Raw genomic sequence first — 20289 nt, 5'->3', positions numbered from 1 at the left:
AATTATTGGCAATTATCAAGACACACTCAATAAAGGAGTGGTTCTGCAGGTGGGGACCACAGACCGCATCTCCGTACCAATACTTTCTGGCTGATGTTTTGGTCACTTTTGAATGTTGGTTGTGCTTTCACACTCGTGGTAGCATGAGACGGACTCTACAACCCACAGAAGTTGCTCAGGTAGTGCAGCTCATCCAGGATGGCACATCAATGGGAGCTGTGGCAAGAAGGTTTGCTGTGTCTGTCAGCGTAGTCTCCAGAGGCTGGAGGCGCTACCAGGAGACAGGCCAGTACACCAGGAGTCGTGGAGGGGGCCGTAGGAGGGCAACAACCCAGCAGCAGGACCGCTACCGCCGCCTTTGTGCAAGGAGGAACAGGAGGAGCACTGCCAGAGCCCTGCAAAATGACCTCCAGCTGGCCACAAATGTGCATGTGTCTGACTAGAAACCGACTCCATGAGGGTGGTATGAGGGCCACAGATGGGGGTTGTGCTCACAGCCCGACACCGTGCAGGACGCTTGGCATTTGCCACAGAACACCGGGATTGGCAAAGTCGCCACTGGCGCCCTGTGCTCTTCACAGATGAAAACAGGTTCACACTGAGCACATGTGACTGACGTGACAGAGTCTGGAGATGCCGTGGAGAGCGATCTGCTGCCTGCAACATCCTTTAGCATGACTGGTTTGGCAGTGGTTCAGTAATGGTGTGGGGTGGCATTTCTTTGGAGGGCCGCACAGCCCTCCATGTGCTCGCCAGAGGTAGCCTGACTGCCATTAGGCACAGAGATGAGATCCTCAGACCCCTTGTGAGACCATATGCTGGTGCGGTTGGCCCTGGGTTCCTCCTAATGCAGGACAATGCCAGACCTCATGTGGCTGGAGCAGGGGCGTACATAGAAGTAATGGGGCCCCATAGCAGAAGCTCTAATTGCCCCCCCCCCTACAAAAAATAAATATTTGTCTGTGTCACAGAAGAGCAGATCTCATAACTTTCCAGCCTTTACATAATAATTTACCTCCTTCTGAAGTCGTAGATTCCTCCTTCATTGCCCCCATAAAGTATGATGCCAACAAAAGTGCCCCCCAAACAGTATGATACCCCTATGGTGCATTCCTCCACATGCACAGTATAATGACCCTATTGTACCCCACTTCAACTCCCACGGCAAAGTATGGTGACCCTAACACAGTATAATCCCCCAACTGTGAACCCCACAGAGCCCTCCATACACTCTCATGGCCCCCACACAGCCCTCCAAACAGTATAATGGCCCCCACACAGCCCTCCAAACAGTATAATGACCCCACACAAACCTTCACACTGTATAATTGCTTTCATACAGTATAATGGCCCCCCACATAGCCCTCAAAATATTATAATGGCCCCACATAGCCTTCATATAGTATAATGCACCACCAATAATCTTCCATATAGTATAATGTGCCCCCATAATCCTCCATATAGTATAATGCTCCTCCCATAAACCTCCATATAGTATAATGCGCCCAACATAATCCTCCATATAGTATAATGAACTTCCCATGGTCCTCCATAGAATATAATGCACTCCCCATAGTCCTCCATACAGTATATTACACACCCCATAGGGTAAAATGCAGCCCCCATATAGTATAATGCACGCCACAGTCCTGCAGTATTATGGGCACCACGTAGTCACTGATTTTAAAATACCGTATATTTTAAATAAGCCGACCCGAATATAAGCCGAGGCCCCTAATTTTACCACATAAAAATGGGAAAACCTATTGACTTGAGTATAAGCCTAGGGTGGGAAATGTAGCAGCTACTGGTAAATTTCCCCATCCTCGTATGTGTGGCCCCCACAATCCCTGGTATGTGTAGCCTCCTCAATCCCCCAATCCCTGGTATGTGTGGCCCCCTCAATCCCACAATCCCTGGTATGTGTGGCCCCCTCCATCCCACAATCCCTGGTATGTGTGGCCCCCTCAATACCACAATCCCTGGTATGTGTGGCCCCCTCAATCCCACAATCCCTGGTATGTGTGGCCTCCTCAATCCCCCATTCCTGGTATGTGTGGCCTCCTCAATCCCCCATTCCTGGTATGTGTGGCCTCCTCAATCCCCCAATCCTGGTATGTGTGGCCTCCTCAATCCCCAAATCCTGGTATGTGTGGCCTCCTCAACCCCTCAATCCTGGTATGTGTGGCCTCCTCAATCCCCAAATCCTGGTATGTGTGGCCTCCTCATCCCCCCAATCACTGCACAAATAAAACAATAAACACTAATACTCACCTTCCTTCCTCACCTCTGCTCCAGCGCTGAGTCCTGTCTGCAGCAGCTCATGTCAGCATCTGAGCTGCGCGCGCTCTCAGAAGCCGAGGTGAGCTGCTGCTGCCGGCACATTCACTCCTCTCCACGCCGGGACTATGGGCGTGGAGAAGCGTGAATATGCTTTCTCTTTAGCGGCGGGCACTGACAGCAGGAGCCGGGGCTCAGCGCTCCTCCGTGCCCGCTACTAAAGAGAATGAATATTCTGTCTTCTCCACGCCCATGGGAGTGGAGATGAGGGAATATTCATGTCCCTTTAGCAGCGGGCACACGTGGTAGCTGCAGCAGCGGCTACAGCGTGTGCCCCGCTCCTCCACTGCCGCAACCCGCTCCTCTGCCGACGCAACCTCCTACTCACCTATCCTCCTCGTTCCCACGCTGCTTGGGGCCCTCAGGGGCCCCCTCCGGCCACGGGCCCCATAACAGTGGCGTGGTCTGCCGCCATTGGCGGTACGCCACTGGGCTGGAGTGTGTCAGCAGTTCCTGCAAGATGAAGGCATTGAAACTATGGACTGACCCGCCCATTCCCCAGACCTGAATCCGATTGAGCACATCTGGGACATCATGTCTCGCTCCATCCACCAACGTCACGTTGCACCACAGACTGTCCAGGAGTTGGCGGATGCTTTAGTCCAGGTCTGGGAGGAGATCCCACAGGAGACCATCCGCAACCTCATCAGGAGCATGCCCAGGCGTTGTAGGGAGGTCATACAGGCACGTGGAGGCCACACAATACTGAGCCTCATTTTGACTTGTTTTAAGGACATTGCATTAAAGTTGGATCAGCCTGTAGTGTGTTTTTCCACTTTAATTTTGGGGGTGACTCCAAATCCAGGCCTCCGTTGGTTAATAAATTTGATTTCCATTGATGATTTTTGTGTGATTTTGTTGTCAGCACATTCAACTTTGTACAGAACAAAGTATTCAATGAGAATATTTCATTCATTCAGATCTAGGATGTGTTATTTGAGTGTTCCCTTTATTTTTTTGAGCAGTGTAGTTCTTACATTTGCTTGTACTCGTAATTTATGCCAAATTTGTTGAAATGACAGTGAGTTTTTAAGTGAATGACTTCTTACTGTTATGGGTAGAAGCTGTTTTTTTAACACCTTAACACATCCTATGACCACAGACCGAAACCTTAAGTCTTTAATCATAAAAACGTAACAGAGAAGGAGGAGCAGAGCAGATTGATATGATTCCGGAAACATTGTATTTTATTTATTTAAATTTCTGCTTATTTTATGCTTAGGAGTCCAGTGGGCGGTGTTAATAAGTTAGTGACAATTATTTCTACACAAATTTCTATGTCACTCCTGTAACTCCCACGCTTTCTCAGCGCTGTTCTACTCACTGCGCTCACCTCTCTGCACCTCTCAGTCTCAGGCCTTCATGCTGAATGACCTCTTGCAGCATTCCTGCATCCTCCTCCTGCTGAGAATCTCCACCTGGCTCTAGAGAGGTGCAGTCAGTCTCTGCAGGAATTTAACCCTTATGTGTCCTGCAGAGTTTAACTTCCATGACCATTCATCTGCCAGCAGGGGATATATTAGGCAGCTCCGCCCTCCACACCTTGCCTGAACTTAGGTTCTACTTTTCAATCCGCTTCTAGTTTCCCTTATAGGTGTTCTCCTGTTATCGACCCAGCTTGTTTAATCGGCCTGTCTGATATCTCCACTCCTGACCTCAGATTCGTACTGTGATCCTGTGATGCCTGCCCCGTCCCTGGACTGTCTGACCACCTTTCCGTCTTGTCCCTCTTTACCTCATATCCCTGCCTTGACCCACTGGTCAGCTGCTGCAGGGCTGGGAACTGCCCTGGAGTGGCACCTGGTGGTAGCTATAATAGTCAAGCCTATCCTCACCATCAGAGGCTCTAGTGAAAACCAGGTCATGCCCCTCCAGGGTAAGCCCGGCCAGTCGCACAGTGTATCCACACCCACCGTCGTCACATTCTACAAGGGAAGGCTGTCAAACACTGGGTAGGATTTATATGTATAATTGATGACTATTTGCCATTTCTTACCAATAAATAATGGGATGGGTCACCGGAGAAATGAGGTAGAAGAGGCGGCAGTGATGAAGCGCTGAACAGGGAGCTACCGGCCGATGTTATCGATGAGCTCCTGTAGTCTCCTATAGTGTCTGAGAAATAGGGATCCAGTAATGGGGGGTAGCTCTGTATGGATGCCGGCTCGCATCCTATTGATTTGGACCCCAGGGATGATGAGTAGATATCAGTCGAGTATTGCTTTGCAGAATGGAACTCGGAGTCAGGAAGGAAAGATCTTCTTACTCCGTAATATCCGGATAATACAGGAGAACCTGGCAGAAAATACTAAAAGTTAGGAAATGGCGCCAACTCTTATTCTAAAATAATTCATTTAGGGAGATAGATAAGTTCTTGTACAACTTGTTCTATTTTTAAATGAGCAATTTACATATTTAATTTCACAGGAGCATTGCCTATAAGTCTCCTAACCCTGGCACATCAGGCAAGTCACTCTCCACAATGAGGGCTGTTACCCCTTACACCCTAGTCAGAAATCTCTCATACAGCTAAATAAGATCTCTTGTTTTGCACTTCTGAGGGGCAAAACCCCAAAACGTGTCTGCAAACAAAGATTCTGCTTTGGCTTTTATCCTAATTCATGTGACAAGTCTCTTTAAAGGTTCGATATTGACTTTCTCTTTCTCTCTGAAGAGGCAATTTGCATATACAGTGGCATGTAAAAGTTTGGGCACCTCTGGTCAAAGTTAGTGTTATTGTGAACAGTTAAGCAAGTTGAAGATGAAATGATCTCTAAAAGGCCTGAAGTTAAAGATAACAGATTTCCTTTGTATTTTAGGCAAAACATATATATATTTTTTAATCTTTTACATTTTAAAAATGACGAAAAAGGAAAATGGACCAATGCAAAAGTTTGGGCATCCTTCATGGTTAGTACCTAGTAGCACCCCCTTTTGAAAGTATCACAGCTTGTATAAGCTTTTTGTAGCAAGACAAGAGTCTTTCAATTCTTGTTTGAGGGATTTTCCTTGGAAAATCCTTCCAGTTCTGTGAGATTCCTTGGTCATCTTGCATGCACTGCTATTTTGAGGTCTAGCCACAGATTTTCATTGATGTTCAGAAGAGGGGACTGTGAGGGCCATTGTAAAACCTTCAGCTTGCACCTTTTGAGGTAGCCTATTGTGGATTTTGATGTTTGTTTAGGATCATTAACCATTTGTAGAAGCCATCCTCTTTTCAACTTCAGCTTTTTTTTACAGATGGTGTTATGTTTGCATCAAGAATTTGTTGAAATTTCATTGAACCCATTGTTCCCTCTACCCGTGAAATGTCCCCTGTACCATCGGCTGCAACACAAACCCAAAGCATGACTGATCCACCCCCATGCTTAATAGGTAGCGAGATGTTATTTTCCTGAAATTTGGTGGCCTTTTTTCTCAACACATACCTTTGATCATTGTGGCCAAAGACTTCTATTTTAACCTTTTCGGTCGACAGAACTTGTTTCTAAAATGTATCAGGCTTGTTTAGATGTTCTTTTGCATACTTCTGATGCTGAATTTTATGGTGAGGCTGCAGGAGAGGTTTTCTTCTGATGACTCTTCCATGAAGGTCATATTTGTGCAGGTGTCTCTGAACAGTAGAACAATGAACCACAAAGCTAGGGTCTGCTAAATCTTTCTGTAGGTCTTTTGAGGTTAAGCGGGGGTTCTGATTTGCCTCTCTAGCAATCGTACTAACAGCTCTCACTGAAATTTTGCTTGGTCTTCCAGACCTTATCTTGGCCTTCACTGTTCCTGTTAACTGCCATTTCTTAATTACATTTCAAACTGAGGAAAGGGCAACTTGAAAACACTTTGCCATCTTCTTTTAGCCTTCTCCTGCTTTATGGGCCTCCACCATTTTCATTTTCAGAGTGCTAGGCAGCTGCTTAGAAGAACCCATGGCTGCAGATTTTTTGGCATAAAGTTAGAGGAGGCTGGGTTTTTATAAAGCTGGTAAATTTTCATCACCTGGCATTTCCTAACGATGGTAGTGAACAAGCCATAACCTAACAGACTAAGGTCTGAAACCTTGGTCAAAATTATCAAAGCACACAAATCTCCAAGGGTGCCCAAACTTTTGCATAGGCCCATTTCCCTTATTGTAATTTTTTTAAATGAAAAAAAAAAGACAATATATATATTTATTTGCCTAAAATACAACTGAAATGTGTCATCTTTAACAATATGCCTTTTAGAGATCATTTCATCTTCAACTTGCTTAACTGTTCACAATAACAGTGATTGTGACCAGGGGTGCCCAAACTTTTACATGCGACTGTACATTTTTAAAGGCACCTATTCTCTCTTCTGTACTATTTGCATGGGGCATTAAAGGGGTTGCCCATTGATTCAATTTCCCATTTTCGTGTTAGCACATAACAATTCTTAGTTTGAAATAATTTAAAAAAAATGTTCCTTTGTGAACATTTTACTATAACAAACTTGTTATGGTGCCCCTTGTGTTCTTTCAATTGTCTTTCAGATTGTCTCGCGTCCACCTGTTGCTCAGTGCCAGGGGTCACATGCGCTCAGTATCTCAATCCCTCTTGTAATTTGGCGGCGAAGTGGTTCCTGACATTGGGCAGGTCTGCCGGTAAAAAATGGAAAAGAAGTGGCTTCTTCAGTATTGGACGCATTAAGGGGACATTCTATGAGGAAAGTGAAAAAAAAAAACACTAGGGGGCGCCACAACAAGGTAACAGGGATATTTACACATGGGAGCGCTTTCAGAATTTTTTTTTTTTCAGTTTTTAACATGATTTAACAAAGAAATGTAACCTCTTAGCAACATCCAGGAAGTGTATGGAGTGGTCTCAGGAGCTAAAAAATATAAATTTGATGCAGATCTGGTACAGATTCTACCCTATGCATAAAAAAGTAAAATCTTTGGTGAAAATCCACAAAAAAAAAATTGACTGGGTACAGATTAAAAGTTTTGAAATTTCATTCACTTTGCTGCTGTTTTCTATAGGCTAAGTTCAGATGTATGTTGAATATTTGTCAAAGTTTTCCTATGCAGATTTGCGTCAAAAATATACAGTGTAATACAGTCCCGACTAAGTAGATGAGATTTCAACAAATCTCATCCTCACATTGCAGATAATTTCTAAGGCTAAATTGACTTACGAGGCTGATTTTAAAATCTGCAGCATGTCACTTCTTTGTGTAGATTTTGCCTTGGAACGGGCTAAATCTGCCCCAAATCTGCATGAAAATCAGCAGCAAAATCTAGATGTAACACTCACTGATTTTTCTACACATAAGTTACAAATATGCATTGGAAATATCCACATCAAATATTCAAGGTGTGAACTTAGTCCTAGCTTCACAGTAAAATACAAAGTGGAGAAATAAGTTCCAAAACGTTTATTTATTGCAGTGCCAAGTTCCCACGTGCAAAAACGCAGCTTTTTTCTGCTGCTTCTTAGTTCATATTCTGTGGATTGAAAATAACTGATTTGATCCATCAATATTAAATAATGATCCACTTGATTAAAGATCCATCGTATGTGTCACGGCTATAAACAAAAATGATGACCTTAGGCTAAAAATCCTGAACTCGGTGATAGTAATAAAAACAATATTTACTACTTTATCATAAAACCTTTCTAAGTGAATTCTGTGCAGGAGATTGTAGTCATAGAAATGGAATAAAATGAAGAACATTTTGTGGTAGGATTTTTGCCAAACACTAGACGTCCAATGATTGATATTACCTGGAAGAAAATACTTACTTGACATTTGGACAAATGGCGTCTGGGAAACATTGGTACTGCCCTGTAAATGAAAGACAAGATTCAACCCTTTAATTCCAAGAGCAATCCAAGTTTAAAACAAAATTGTAAAACATGCAATATATCAGCTCATTCCTGAATTCCAGAGCACGGAAAATATGTAACATAGTAAAAATGGGCTGAAAATCCAGCTAAAATGGAAAAATAATGCAAAATGCGAAGAGTTATCTCCCAATGAACCTCGGTATATGAACCATTCCACAGCTATGGGGTCTTGTGTAGGGAGAACACTGAACCCCACCGTCCATGTGCATATGAGAGTGTAGAGGTAGCAGTCCTGATTTTTGAGGGGTCCAAAGACCCTAATACCAAATAAGAAGCCATCCGTATTAAAAACGGCATATGGAAGATGGGGCTCACAACCTCTCATTTACGTCTCTGGCATGCAAAATAGTATTAAATGTTGTCTTCATCTGCTATTATAGGCAGTCTGTCAGCACAAAATTACTTTTCAAACCGTCCATGTGCACATGAGAGTGTAGAGGTAGCAGTCCTGGTTCTTGAGGGGTCCAAAGACCCTAATGCCATATAAGAAGCCACCAGTATTAAAAACGGCACATGGAAGATGGGGCTCACAATCAGTTACGTCTCTGGCATGCAAAATAGTATAGTATAGTAATGTTGTCTTGGCTATTATAGGGAGTCTGTCAGCACAAAATGATTGTTCAAACCAAGCACAGGAGTTTGGTATATCCCTGGCATGGTCAAACAGATCAATGCACCTTCCCACTGACTTGTTTTCCATCTATCTCTACTTTTCTCTTAATTGACTGACAGCTCTTGCTTTACAGATGGTAGAAAGAAGCTGAGACAGATGGAAAACTTGTAGATTGGAAGGTGCCCTGCACTGCTCGGTTACGATAAGGGTGCACCGAGCGCCTGTGCTTGGTTTGAACAGTAATTTTTTGCTGACAGACTCCCTTTGTAACCCAACTGAATTCTGTCTACATCCTCTACAAAAATTAATTCATTGCTTCAAGACATATTCTCGGGGTTTCAATTACTACTGCCTTTATTCAAAATATATGGAAAAAATTGAAACTTTTGTGATTTTTATGGCGTGCGCCAAATTTATAAAACATTTGTGACAAATTTCTATTGCTTTTCATCTCCTCCAACAGTTTTCTGTTTCATTGGTCACAGTGGGTATCGGTTTAGCATGCTAGTTTTTTTTACACTGAGATATCATTTGTGTCATTTTAAAACGATGCAAAATATCTCCAGCAGGGCGGCGATAGAAAAGTAAGACCGAGGGCTAATACACACAACCGATTATTTCGGACAAGTGCTATCTGTGGTTTTCATGCATAGCACTCGTACTCATGATGTTCTATGGGACTGTGCACAAATTCAATTTTTTTCTTGTCCTGAGCAATCCATGGAAAAAATTGGAGACAAGTCTGATTTTGATCCGAGTGTTGGATCGCACTCGGCCATTCAAGTCTATGAGTCCGTGAAAAACATCGGACTGCACTTGGATGAGATCCGAGTGCGGTTTGATTTTCACGGACTGACAGAATGGAGAAGGTGGAGAAACTTTTTTTTTCTCTCCACCTCCGACAAAAACTGATTAAACTCTGCTCAGAATAATCGGACCGTTTTCCTTGAATGGAGAGAAACCAGTCGTGTGACCGCACCCTCACAGCTCTATTCCGAAATGTTTTGTCTAAGGCTATGTGCCCACGTTGCATTTATGAAGCAGAAAATTTCTGCTTCATTTCTGCAAGTCCTCTCCCGGAAAAACGCATGCGGAATTCCGCACGCGTTTATCGCGCATTTTTCGCGCGTTTATCACGCGTTTTCCACATGCGGAATTGCCTTGCGTTTTTTATGCATTGGACAAAGGCAATTCTGCTTGCGGAAACGCAAAATTAAATGACATGCTGCGGATTTTTGAACGCAGCATAAACGCTGCGGAAAAATCCGCAGCATGTGCATAGAACATGCGGAATCCCCTTGGGGACCATGGGGTGCGGGTTACCAAGCGTTTTACAAGCGTTTCCGCTGCGGAAATTCCGCATCAAAAACGCTTGAAAAACGCTACGTGGGCACACAGCCTTATAGATACATCACATTTAGTGCCACATTGTATAAATATGGTGAAAACTCCCCATTTTGATCATGTCTCTAACTTAAAAAAAGAAAAAAACAACAACGCACAAAGAACCCTTTAAGATTGCCCCATATAATACACGACCATTTTAAAGTTTTGTCCCCATGAAGAAAAATACTTTTTTATTGTTACAATTACTGAGTTGGAGGTGATTTTTGCAGAAGGAGGATTACTATATGGGAAATTTTTGACATTTTAAGGAAAGTTCTGAAATAAAAAAAATAGCATCCTTTTGGGCCTTTTTTATTTTACTTAATTGCATTGCTATGTAATCTGATGTAGGGACAGAGTCCCTGATTCCAGCGATGTGTTGCTTAGTTTACTGGGTGCAGTAGTTGTGATAGAATCACAGTTTTCTCTGCTGCAGATCTAGCAGAGCTCAGAATGCTGAGCTCGGTATAACCCCGCCCACATCACTGATTGGCAGCTTTCTGTGAAGACTGTATGTTTACAGAAAGCAGCCAATCAGTGCTGAGGGTGTGGCTATACCAGGAGTCACGATACACCTAGTCCTGTAGTGATAATCTCCTGCTGATAAAACACTGATTTTATTGAAACAGCAAAACACAGAACAGTAAGTGACACATTCCTGGAATCAGGGTCTCTGCCCCACATCATGCTTCTCTCAGATTACGTAGCAGATTCCCTTTACCTAAGAATATGCCAGTAAGTTCGTTTTGCAATTCTTTTATCTGTCTCTTCCTGAGCTCCTCATAGCTTAAGTTTCATGTGATCATAAATAAACTGAGAGGAGCTCGATAAAAGACAGATAAAAGAGTTACCAATGCTTTGGAAGAATGAGCTCACTGATAGATTCTTAGTTTACTCATTCTGCATCCAGGCTATAGAAGGTAAAAAAGGGTAACATTTTAAATGAAACTGAATTGCAAAAATATTTTTTAACCGAAAACACATGTATTTAAATAAAAAAAAAAAATTGAGCCTAAAGGTTTTTGTATCCGTTAATGTGCACAAAGGCCACACAATTAATAACAAACGTTCCTACATCATCTAATGCTAAAGCAAGCGCCAACGAGAAAAATAAACAACAAATCAGTAGCCTGAGCTGGGAGCGATTGCTGAGTTTTTCAGACTCGGGAGATGGCGATTATGACATTTTTGCATACGGCAAACAGCGAGTTCCTGCGACGTTCAGCAGACAAATTCAGAGGTGAGAATTTGAATGTCATTTGCCCATTCGAGGTTTTCCTCCAGAGCAGCAGCTGTCCAGAGAGGAGACACCCCGCGTGGATGCCCACGCTTCCCGGCCGCGAGTTTACCAGACGGCAGCCGATGACGGATAAAGTAATGGTTCTCTGCAACAATACAACAGCGCCGGGTAAAGATAGACCTGCACAATGTATCAGCCACCTCTGAGTATTCCCACGGGTCCGGAAGCTTCACACCTAAAGCTATGACTTTCCTTAGGATGAATGCGGAGCCATGTCAAGGATTACGGACAATCTAATTTCAGGGGATTAACGGTAAATGATGGGCATTAATTCTGCAGCCTACGGGAACAGGAAGATTTAGATTGCTTGTAAAAATTCTAATGCATTGTCTCTATTAAAAGTGGTTGCATAGAATTAGAAAAATATGGCCACTTTCTTCCCAAAATAGCGCCACCCCTGTCTGCAGGTTGTGTGTGGTATTGCAGCTCAGCCTCATTCCGTTCAATTGAGCTCATCTGTGATACCAGACACATCCCATGGACAGGCGATTAATCTCTGTGCTGTCCAGCCATTCAACAGTGAATATATATTTATTCAGGAACAAAGATAACATAGCTTACAACTTGTATTTCTTATAGCTTAGGATCCTAGCATCTTGTCTGTCAGCTTGCAAAGTGAAAGCTGACATTTTGGAAGGAAGCCGCCATGTTGGAATAAATGGAAAGAAAAATGACCTGTAGATCAACCGTCCAATTTACTATCCTCCTCTTCATGGACCACAACTGCAGGTAATATATGTGAACCCATAGGACACAAGCTACACATAGAGAAATATATACATTAGTGTAAGGAGAGCCTGTCCTGCTCTTTCTTAAAGGGGTTGTCTGTGCTGTAATGATGACCTGTGCCTAGGATAGGTCATCTTTATCAGATCATTGGGGGTTCAACATACATCTGAAATTCCCAGCAATCAGCTGGTTTCAGAGTTTAGAAGCTAATTTGAATAGGTGTTTATCTGTGGATAGGTCATCAGTATCACAAGACCGAATGTCATGGTGGTAACTCGCATGCATTCTAACCACCGTGCTACTCACTGCATTCACCGCTCCGCTTAACCTCATGTCAGACCGCCATACTGAGTCCATTCAGCACTTCCAACTCTGCTGCATATCCCTGATGTCTCCACATGGCTATAGGGAGGTGCGGCCAGATCCTGCAGGAATTACACCCTGCTGTGTCCTGCAGGGTTTAGATTCCCAAAGTAAATCATCAACCAGCAGGTGATATATCAGGCAGCTCCACCCTCCATTCCTCGTCTGAACTTAGGTTCTAGGAGCTCAGTCACTAGCTTCCTGTATTGGTGTATTCCTGTTTTGTATCACCTGTTATTGACCCGGCTAGCCTTCTCGTTTATCCTGATCTCTCTGCTCCTGACCTCAGCTACCAATTCTGAACCCGTGCTTCCTGCCCCGACCTCGTACCATCTCACAACACTTCCCCCCCCCCCACACCTGTACCCCGTACTTGAGTCTCTGACCCTCCAGTCAGCTGCTGCAGTCCTGGGGACTGCTTTGGAGTGGTACCTGGTGTCTACTGGCGGCCCCGGCTATCCTCACTATCAGAGGCTCTAGTGAATACCCAGTAGGCACTTAGTCATGTCCCTCCACGGTAAGCACGGTCGTGGCGCAGTGGGTCCAAACCCACTAGTGTTACATTGGACAATCCCTTTAATCTACATAAAGGGCATCTTATTCTACCAGCCAAACTCTGCTTTGCACTGATGAGGGGCAAGTGCCCAGAAACAGTTGTCTGTAGATTGGTGTCTGGTTTGGCTAATATTCCTGGTCATGTTGCAAGGCTCTTTAAAGAAGACTTATCACTTGCCATAAACATTTTTTTTAACCCAAATTCTATTATTTCCTGTTTCATTGCTTGACAATTTTTATTGCTCCTTTAGAAATTAATGGAGAAAGTCACAAGTGTGCAGACACTTCTCCTTTCCATTTCAGCATGTGCTGGGGCTTAGTCCTCATGATACATGTGGTACTCCTATCTACTGGTCATTTATGGCATATCCTATCAGAATGCTATAAATTTTCCAGATGGTGTTCATATCTTAAAGGCTGTGAGTCTTGTTCTAAAGACTATTGGACCAGTGCAAATAGAGCGGAGTCTACGGCTCTAAGGGATGACGACTTTTTCCAGCACGGAGCACCGGTTACATCAATCTCAATCTGTTCCTTTAGAAATTTGATGTGTTTTATAAATTAACTTGCTTGTCAGTTCAGCCTCAGGAATCGATGCTTCCATTCAGTGGCAGTAAGCAGAGGAAGACATGCAGGCTGGATTTTATGCATATGTAAGAGGGTGACCAGGACCTGGTCATGCACCTTGTCTGTATGTGTACATATAATGCCATATCCTGTTTGCAATATGAAAAGGTTTTATGATTAATTGCCCTACATGTTAGTAGAGGGTAGTGTAGGAAAGGGTTAAGGAATTTGGGAGCTGCTGAGTGTGGGAGGAGCAGATTCAGAGGAGCAATGTCCGGCCAGATGACTAGCGGCATCGTGCGGCATTTCGATTCGTCCCGCGGCTACGGGTTCATACAGGAAGTGGGGACCGGCGAGAAGGTCTACGTCAGCCAAGGGTCTGTTGACACCCCCGGTCTCTTGTTTATCGGTAACCGGGTTCGGTTCATTAAAGAGCGTGGGCCCCGAGGCCCGTATGCGGTGGCCGTTACCGTGTTGTCTGACACTGAGGAGCGGATGATAAATCGGCCTGTGCGACCGACAGTAATGGCCGCGGTGCAGCTGGCTGTGGGCGCGAGTGAGAGGGTGAGCGCCAGAGCAGCATCCCCGCCTCCGGAGTCACTGGGGGGCGACGGCCGGCTCCCAGGGGAGTATACAGTCGGAATCTCAGAGTCTATCTGCGTCACAGGCGAGGAGCCGGAGTAACAGCAGTGGATCGGCCTCCAGTGATTCGTCCTCTGGGAACACCGTTATTTATATTCAAGGTCAAGGAGTGGCCCATTACGGTGGACACAGGGGAATCCCTGAGTGAGCGGCTGCTTTAAAAAGAAAAAAAAAGCATCTGGTTGTGCTCGTTGCACGGAGGAAGACAAGGAACTGTTCTGCGTTCCTAGGGGCAGGAGCTCCTGTCTAGCCCGGTAGTAATCGGAGGTGGCTCAGGATGCGGTCACTAAAGAGAGACTGTTCCGCATCTCTTAAAGGGCAACTAGCCCTCATAGCACCATGGAGAAATGGTGCTGGCCGGATGGCCAGAAGATATTTTTTTTATGTGTGTGTTTTTGTTTTTTTTCTTTTCTTTTCTTCCCCCCCTCCAAGTTCTGTTGCACACGTTTGCGCATTCCCTGATGGATTACGGGACTGAACCCTAACAGGGTTAACAAAGGACTGTGCGCAACTGCTTCATGGACTGTGTCCTAGTAAAGAACTGTCGAGCGGTTCATGGTCTTCAACGGGACCGTACCCAGTAAAAGGAGGGAGGGGGAGAAACTGTCAGGACGACCTGAGGATCGAGCCGGGTCACTGCTCCAGGACTGTCGGAGCAGGATTTGTTGGCCAGCGGGCCTGTGGTGGACACAATTTTTTTTTTGTGTTTATTTGTTTTTTGGTCCCAGGAGCAAGGGGACCGGAGTCCGACGGACTCATATCCAAAAGAACTTGAACTCTGTGTTCCAGGGTCCCAACCGAGTGGGACCGAGATCAAGATTGACCACCAAGAAAACAAGAAAAAGTGAATTAATATATTGTGTGTTTTAATATAAATATATGTGTCGAATGTTTTAAATGTGCATTGTGTTTTTACAGGTGCTCTCATGGTCGGGACGACCATGTTTAAGGAGGGAGGAAATGTAAGAGGGTGACCAGGACCTGGTCATGCACCTTGTCTGTATGTGTACATATAATGCCATATCCTGTTTGCAATATGAAAAGGTTTTATGATTAATTGCCCTACATGTTAGTAGAGGGTAGTGTAGGAAAGGGTTAAGGAATTTGGGAGCTGCTGAGTGTGGAAGGAGCAGATTCAGTGGATCAGAGAGCAGTTTCCTGGTTGCAGTTAGTTCCTGGGAGAGAGAGAAAGATGTAAGAAAAGTACAGTTGGTGGTCCAGGGGGGCACCTTTGGCACAAGTTGTCCAGCAGAGAAGAACCTGTACTCAGACACTCTGAACAGACGTTTCCGTACGTTCGGGACCTACGGTCCATAGGATTCACAGTGAGTTGTGTCTCCACAAGCCTTCAGAGAAGGGGAAGCCAGACGGGAAACAGTCAGTACAGAGACTCTTACTACTGCAAGGGTCTTATAGACCAGGAGTGTTCGCTATGAAAGGGACAACTCAGGACAAATGGACTCTGAACATCTATACGTGCGGTGTGTCGAACGGTGACCCTGGTGGAGTTGGTATGCAATGTTATGTGCTGTATGAAGATATTTACAAATGTTCTAGTAAAGTTCTTTTTTATAAAATGGAACAGAACTCCTTAAATGTGTGTGCGGCCGTTCCTGAGATGAGAAGACTGAAGACGGCAGAGATCTATGATCCAGATGTGAGTGTCCTGCACCACACACACAACAAGGGAAAATTGGGACTTTTATCTTTGTCAGGGGACCAGGGTATGGGAACACATCAGCCGTTGGCCACAACTACTACCCTGAGTCTCTTACACATACATAATGCCACACCCAAGATTTGCAATCAATGAAAGCAATGAAGCCATTGTTCTCCCAGCCACTAGTCCCATTGTGTAGATGGGGATAGTAGACCCAAAGAGCAGTCCCCACAGGGGGTCTCACATGCAGAACCAGGTGATGAGCTTCTGTAATATTTTTCATTTGAGCTAAAAGCAAATGTTTAAGGTGGAGGGTGTGAACACTTCTGCCCATCCAGGGGGCTGATCCCTGGAGAGGTAGTACAATTAAGCCACATATTTCAGGGAAGTGTGGAATGACATCGAAGGCAGAGGATCTAGGCTGAGGTCCTGGAGCCCATGGATGGGTGGCCTATGGAATTTGGAGAACGGTTGCCGACTGGGCTGGATAAATGTGCTACAGTTGTGGGATCTGTCATCTGGATTTGATGAACTTTCTTATGGACTGTTGCTACTGGATACCTGTGCTTCTATGAGGGGCACAGGGTGGTAGTCTTGGCGAGGAGTTGCTGTTCTCCCACACCCTGGCTCCCCACAAATAAAAAATAAAGTCCTGTTCTTCTCTTTCTTTTCTGCGGTGGGGCTTTTTCCAGCTCACCTGCCCGTATCTTGGGAGTCTCCGCCTGTTCTCCCTTTACTCACTGCAACAGGCAGGGTTTTTCTTTTCCTCCTCATCCAACTGGGGGCAGGCACCGCTCATTATGGGCGGACTTCTGGGCACAGGCAACTGCCCAGGCCAGACAAATTTTTGCACCGTTTTTCTGATACAATGCCCAGTACTTTCGTCAGCCTCAGAGCCATCATCCACCATTTTAGAATTTTCTATGGCCGCCATTTTGGGACCTCAAATGGCTGTCATCTTAACCGCTTCAAGGGTTCCTCTGCTTTCTGTATGCAAGGAATCTTGTCGACTACATCAATTTTGTGTGGGGCACAGGGTGGTAGTCAGGGCGAGGGGTTGCTATTTTCTTCCCACACCCTGGCTCCCCACAAATAAAAAATAAACTTACGTTTTCCGTTGAGGGTCCCATCGGCTCCTAGTCTCCGACCTCAGCTGCAAGCGAACAATCAAGCTCAGTCTCTTGTTCCTTATTTAACAGTTCAACTTTACTTAAAACGTTCAGTTAAGTTTTGGTCTCAGTTACAGCGCATTGGGGTACAACAGACACAGTTTCAGCTTTCTTCAATACCCCTTTCACGCCTACCTCTTTGTTCCCCAGGTGTAATCCACCCTGTACTGAAGTGTTCCAGAACCCGGTTCTGATTCCTATAGGAACATCCTCATCCATTTCCCCTTCTTGGAAAGTGAGTAAGGCTGGTTCCACCATGCCTTCTCTGGATCGTAGGCCCCGGACATTTAGGGAAATTTCCTTGCAGTTTACCGCTCCTTTTTTAATAGTGCTTCTTCTCTCTTTCTCGGCCTCTTGCTGCATCACTGTCGACCTTCAGCCCACTGGCCCTGAACTTCTCCACTCATCTCAGTTATCCCTCCTGCACATACTTCAACGTTACAAACAACAACAGCTACATCTGTGACTGATTGAGTGGAACAAGAAACACTGTTGCTCTTCACTGTTCCAAACTCCTCCCCCTTTTTGACTGGACCAATCACCAACTCTCTTCAGTTGCTGGGCAGAACTTCCCCATTACTACCCTACTGCAGTCACTAAACCTTCTATAAGGTGTCCCCAACTAAATCTTCCTCCTTTCTGACTTAATCCTTAAGTCCTATGCTATGCTTTATATCCTATACACTAATAGGCCCACCACTGCCTATCAGCCTTAATGTTTCTATCAATCACTAACTAAACCCTGAACTATATCCCATGCTTTCCCTATACACAATACACAGACTCACATATTAATACAGTCGCGAAAATACAATAAAATCATACACTTGGAACAAACACAGTTTAAAGAGTGAGAGGCATAGGACAGCCCCATGTCACACCCTTACACTTCTATCGTTTTTCCGTCATCTGGAGGAGCATGGACTGTGGCTACAGACTATACTGGCTGGAGATCTGAGATCTGTGGACCAACCAAAATTCGGGGGACAGTGAGTATTGCCTGGTACAAATGCAGTGGAACTACCACCCCAGGGAGGGGATCTTGTTGACTAAGGGCAATGTATTTTGCCCATCTACCAGGAGTTGTTGTAAAACCATGAATGTATGGAATAAAATATTATTGCATCGTTAACCTGCCTAGGTGATTATTACAACCCACAACCTCAGATCTTCACAACACCTTTGACATGGACAAAATTATTTTTCATCTTCAGATCCTCTGATATGCAGTTTTGAGCTTATGCAAAGTTTCTGACTTTAATGGAAGTGTTTCTCCTAGTAGTATAGGCTGGATGTGAGCTCTGTGTGTCTCTCCTGGTAATATAGGCTGAATATGAGCTCTGTGTGTCTCTCCCAGTAATATAGGCTGGATGTGAGGTCTGTGTGTCTCTTCCAGTAATATAGGCTGGATGTGAGCTATGTGTGTCTCTTCCAGTAATGTAGGCTGGATGTGATCTGTATGTGTGTCTCTCCCAATAATATAGGCTGGATGTGTGGTCTGTGTTTCTCTCCCAGTAATATAGGCTGGATGTGAGGTCTGTGTGTCTCTCCCAGTAATATAGGCTGGATGTGAGCTATGTGTGTCTCTTCCAGTAATATAGGCTGGATGTGTGGTCTGTGTGTCTCTCCCAGAAATATAGGCTGGATGTGAGCTCTGTGTGTCTCTTCCAGTAATATAGGCTGGATGTGAGCTATGTGTGTCTCTTCCATTAATGTAGGCTGGATGTGATCTGTATGTGTGTCTCTCCCAGTAATATAGGCTGGATGTGAGGTCTGTGTGTCTCTCCCAGTAATATAGGCTGGATGTTAGCTATGTGTGTCTCTTCCAGTAATGTAGGCTGGATGTGATCTGTATGTGTGTCTCTCCCAGTAATATAGGCTGGATGTGAGGTCTGTGTGTCTCTCCCAGTAATATAGGCTGGATGTGAGCTATGTGTGTCTCTTCCAGTAATATAGGCTGGATGTGAGCTATGTGTGTCTCTCCCAGTAATATAGGCTGGATGTGAGGTCTGTGTGTCTCTCCCAGTAATATAGGCTGGATGTGAGCTATGTGTGTCTCTCCCAGTAATATAGGCTGAAAGTGAGCTATGTGTATCTCTCCCAGTAATATAGGCTGGATGTGAGCTCTGTGTGTCTCTTCCAGTAATGTAGGCTGGATGTGATCTGTATGTGTGTCTCTCCCAGTAATATAGGCAAGATGTGAGATCTGTGTTTCTCTCCCAGTAATGTAGGCTGGATGTGAGGTCTGTGTGTCTCTCCCAGTAATATAGGCTGGATGTGAGCTATATGTGTCTCTTCCAGTAATGTAGGCTGGATGTGATATGTATGTGTGTCTCTCCCAGTAATATAGGCTGGATGTGAGGTCTGTGTGTCTCTCCCAGTAATATAGGCTGGATGTGAGCTCTGTGTGTCTCTTCCAGTAATATTGGCTGGATGTGAGCTATGTGTGTCTCTCCCAGTAATATAGGCTGGATGTGAGCTCTGTGTGTTTCTTCCAGTAATGTAGGCTGGATGTGATCTGTTTGTGTCTCTCTCCCAGTAATATAGGCTGGATGTGAGCTGTACAGTTAGGTCCATATATATTTGGACAGAGACAACATTTTTCTAATTTTGGTTCTAGACATTACCACAATGAATTTTAAACAAAACAATTCATATGCAGTTGAAGTTCAGACTTTCAGCTTTCATTTGAGGGTATCCACATTAAAATTGGATGAAGGGTTTAGGAGTTTCAGCTCCTTATCATGGGCCACCCTGTTTTTAAAGGGACCAAAAGTAATTGGACAAATTAAATAATTGTAAATAAAATGTTCATTTCTAGTACTTGGTTGAAAACCCTTTGTTGGCAATGACTGCCTGAAGTCTTGAACTCATGGACATCACCAGACGCCGTGTTTCCTCCTTTTTGATGCTCTTCCAGGCCTTCACTGCGGTGGTTTTCAGTTGCTGTTTGTTTGTGGGCCTTTCTGTCTGAAGTTTAGTCTTTAACAAGTGAAATGCATGCTCAATTGGGTTGAGATCAGGTGACTGTCTTGGCCATTCAAGAATATTCCACTTCTTTGCTTTAATGAACTCCTGGGTTGCTTTGGCTTTATGTTTTG

General features: G+C 44.6%; 1 protein-coding gene and 1 long non-coding RNA gene across 3 annotated transcripts in view; one reads left to right on the top strand and one right to left on the bottom strand.

Annotated features, from left to right (window-relative positions):
* POU2AF2 (POU class 2 homeobox associating factor 2) overlaps positions 1–20289 on the bottom strand; it is a 75203-nt gene that overhangs the window by 4206 nt on the left and 50708 nt on the right. For both annotated transcript variants that reach the window (XM_073657111.1, XM_073657112.1), the window contains 2 exons: positions 8100–8142; positions 4337–4635 (listed from right to left, as the gene is read on the bottom strand). In XM_073657111.1, coding sequence (XP_073513212.1) covers positions 4337–4635; positions 8100–8142 — 342 coding nt within the window. The remainder of the gene's footprint in view (positions 1–4336; positions 4636–8099; positions 8143–20289) is intronic.
* LOC141172674 (uncharacterized) overlaps positions 1–20289 on the top strand; it is an 83345-nt gene that overhangs the window by 43104 nt on the left and 19952 nt on the right. Inside the window, exon 3 of the long non-coding RNA XR_012252511.1 lies at positions 12083–12232. This is a non-coding gene — a long non-coding RNA (uncharacterized lncRNA). The remainder of the gene's footprint in view (positions 1–12082; positions 12233–20289) is intronic.

Source organism: Phyllobates terribilis, unplaced genomic scaffold (assembly GCF_046119375.1).
Source record: "Phyllobates terribilis strain yellow unplaced genomic scaffold, ASM4611937v1 Scaffold_12__6_contigs__length_324123572, whole genome shotgun sequence".
Classification (NCBI taxonomy): Eukaryota; Metazoa; Chordata; class Amphibia; order Anura; family Dendrobatidae; genus Phyllobates; species Phyllobates terribilis.
This window is presented reverse-complemented; position numbering and strand designations above follow the sequence as displayed.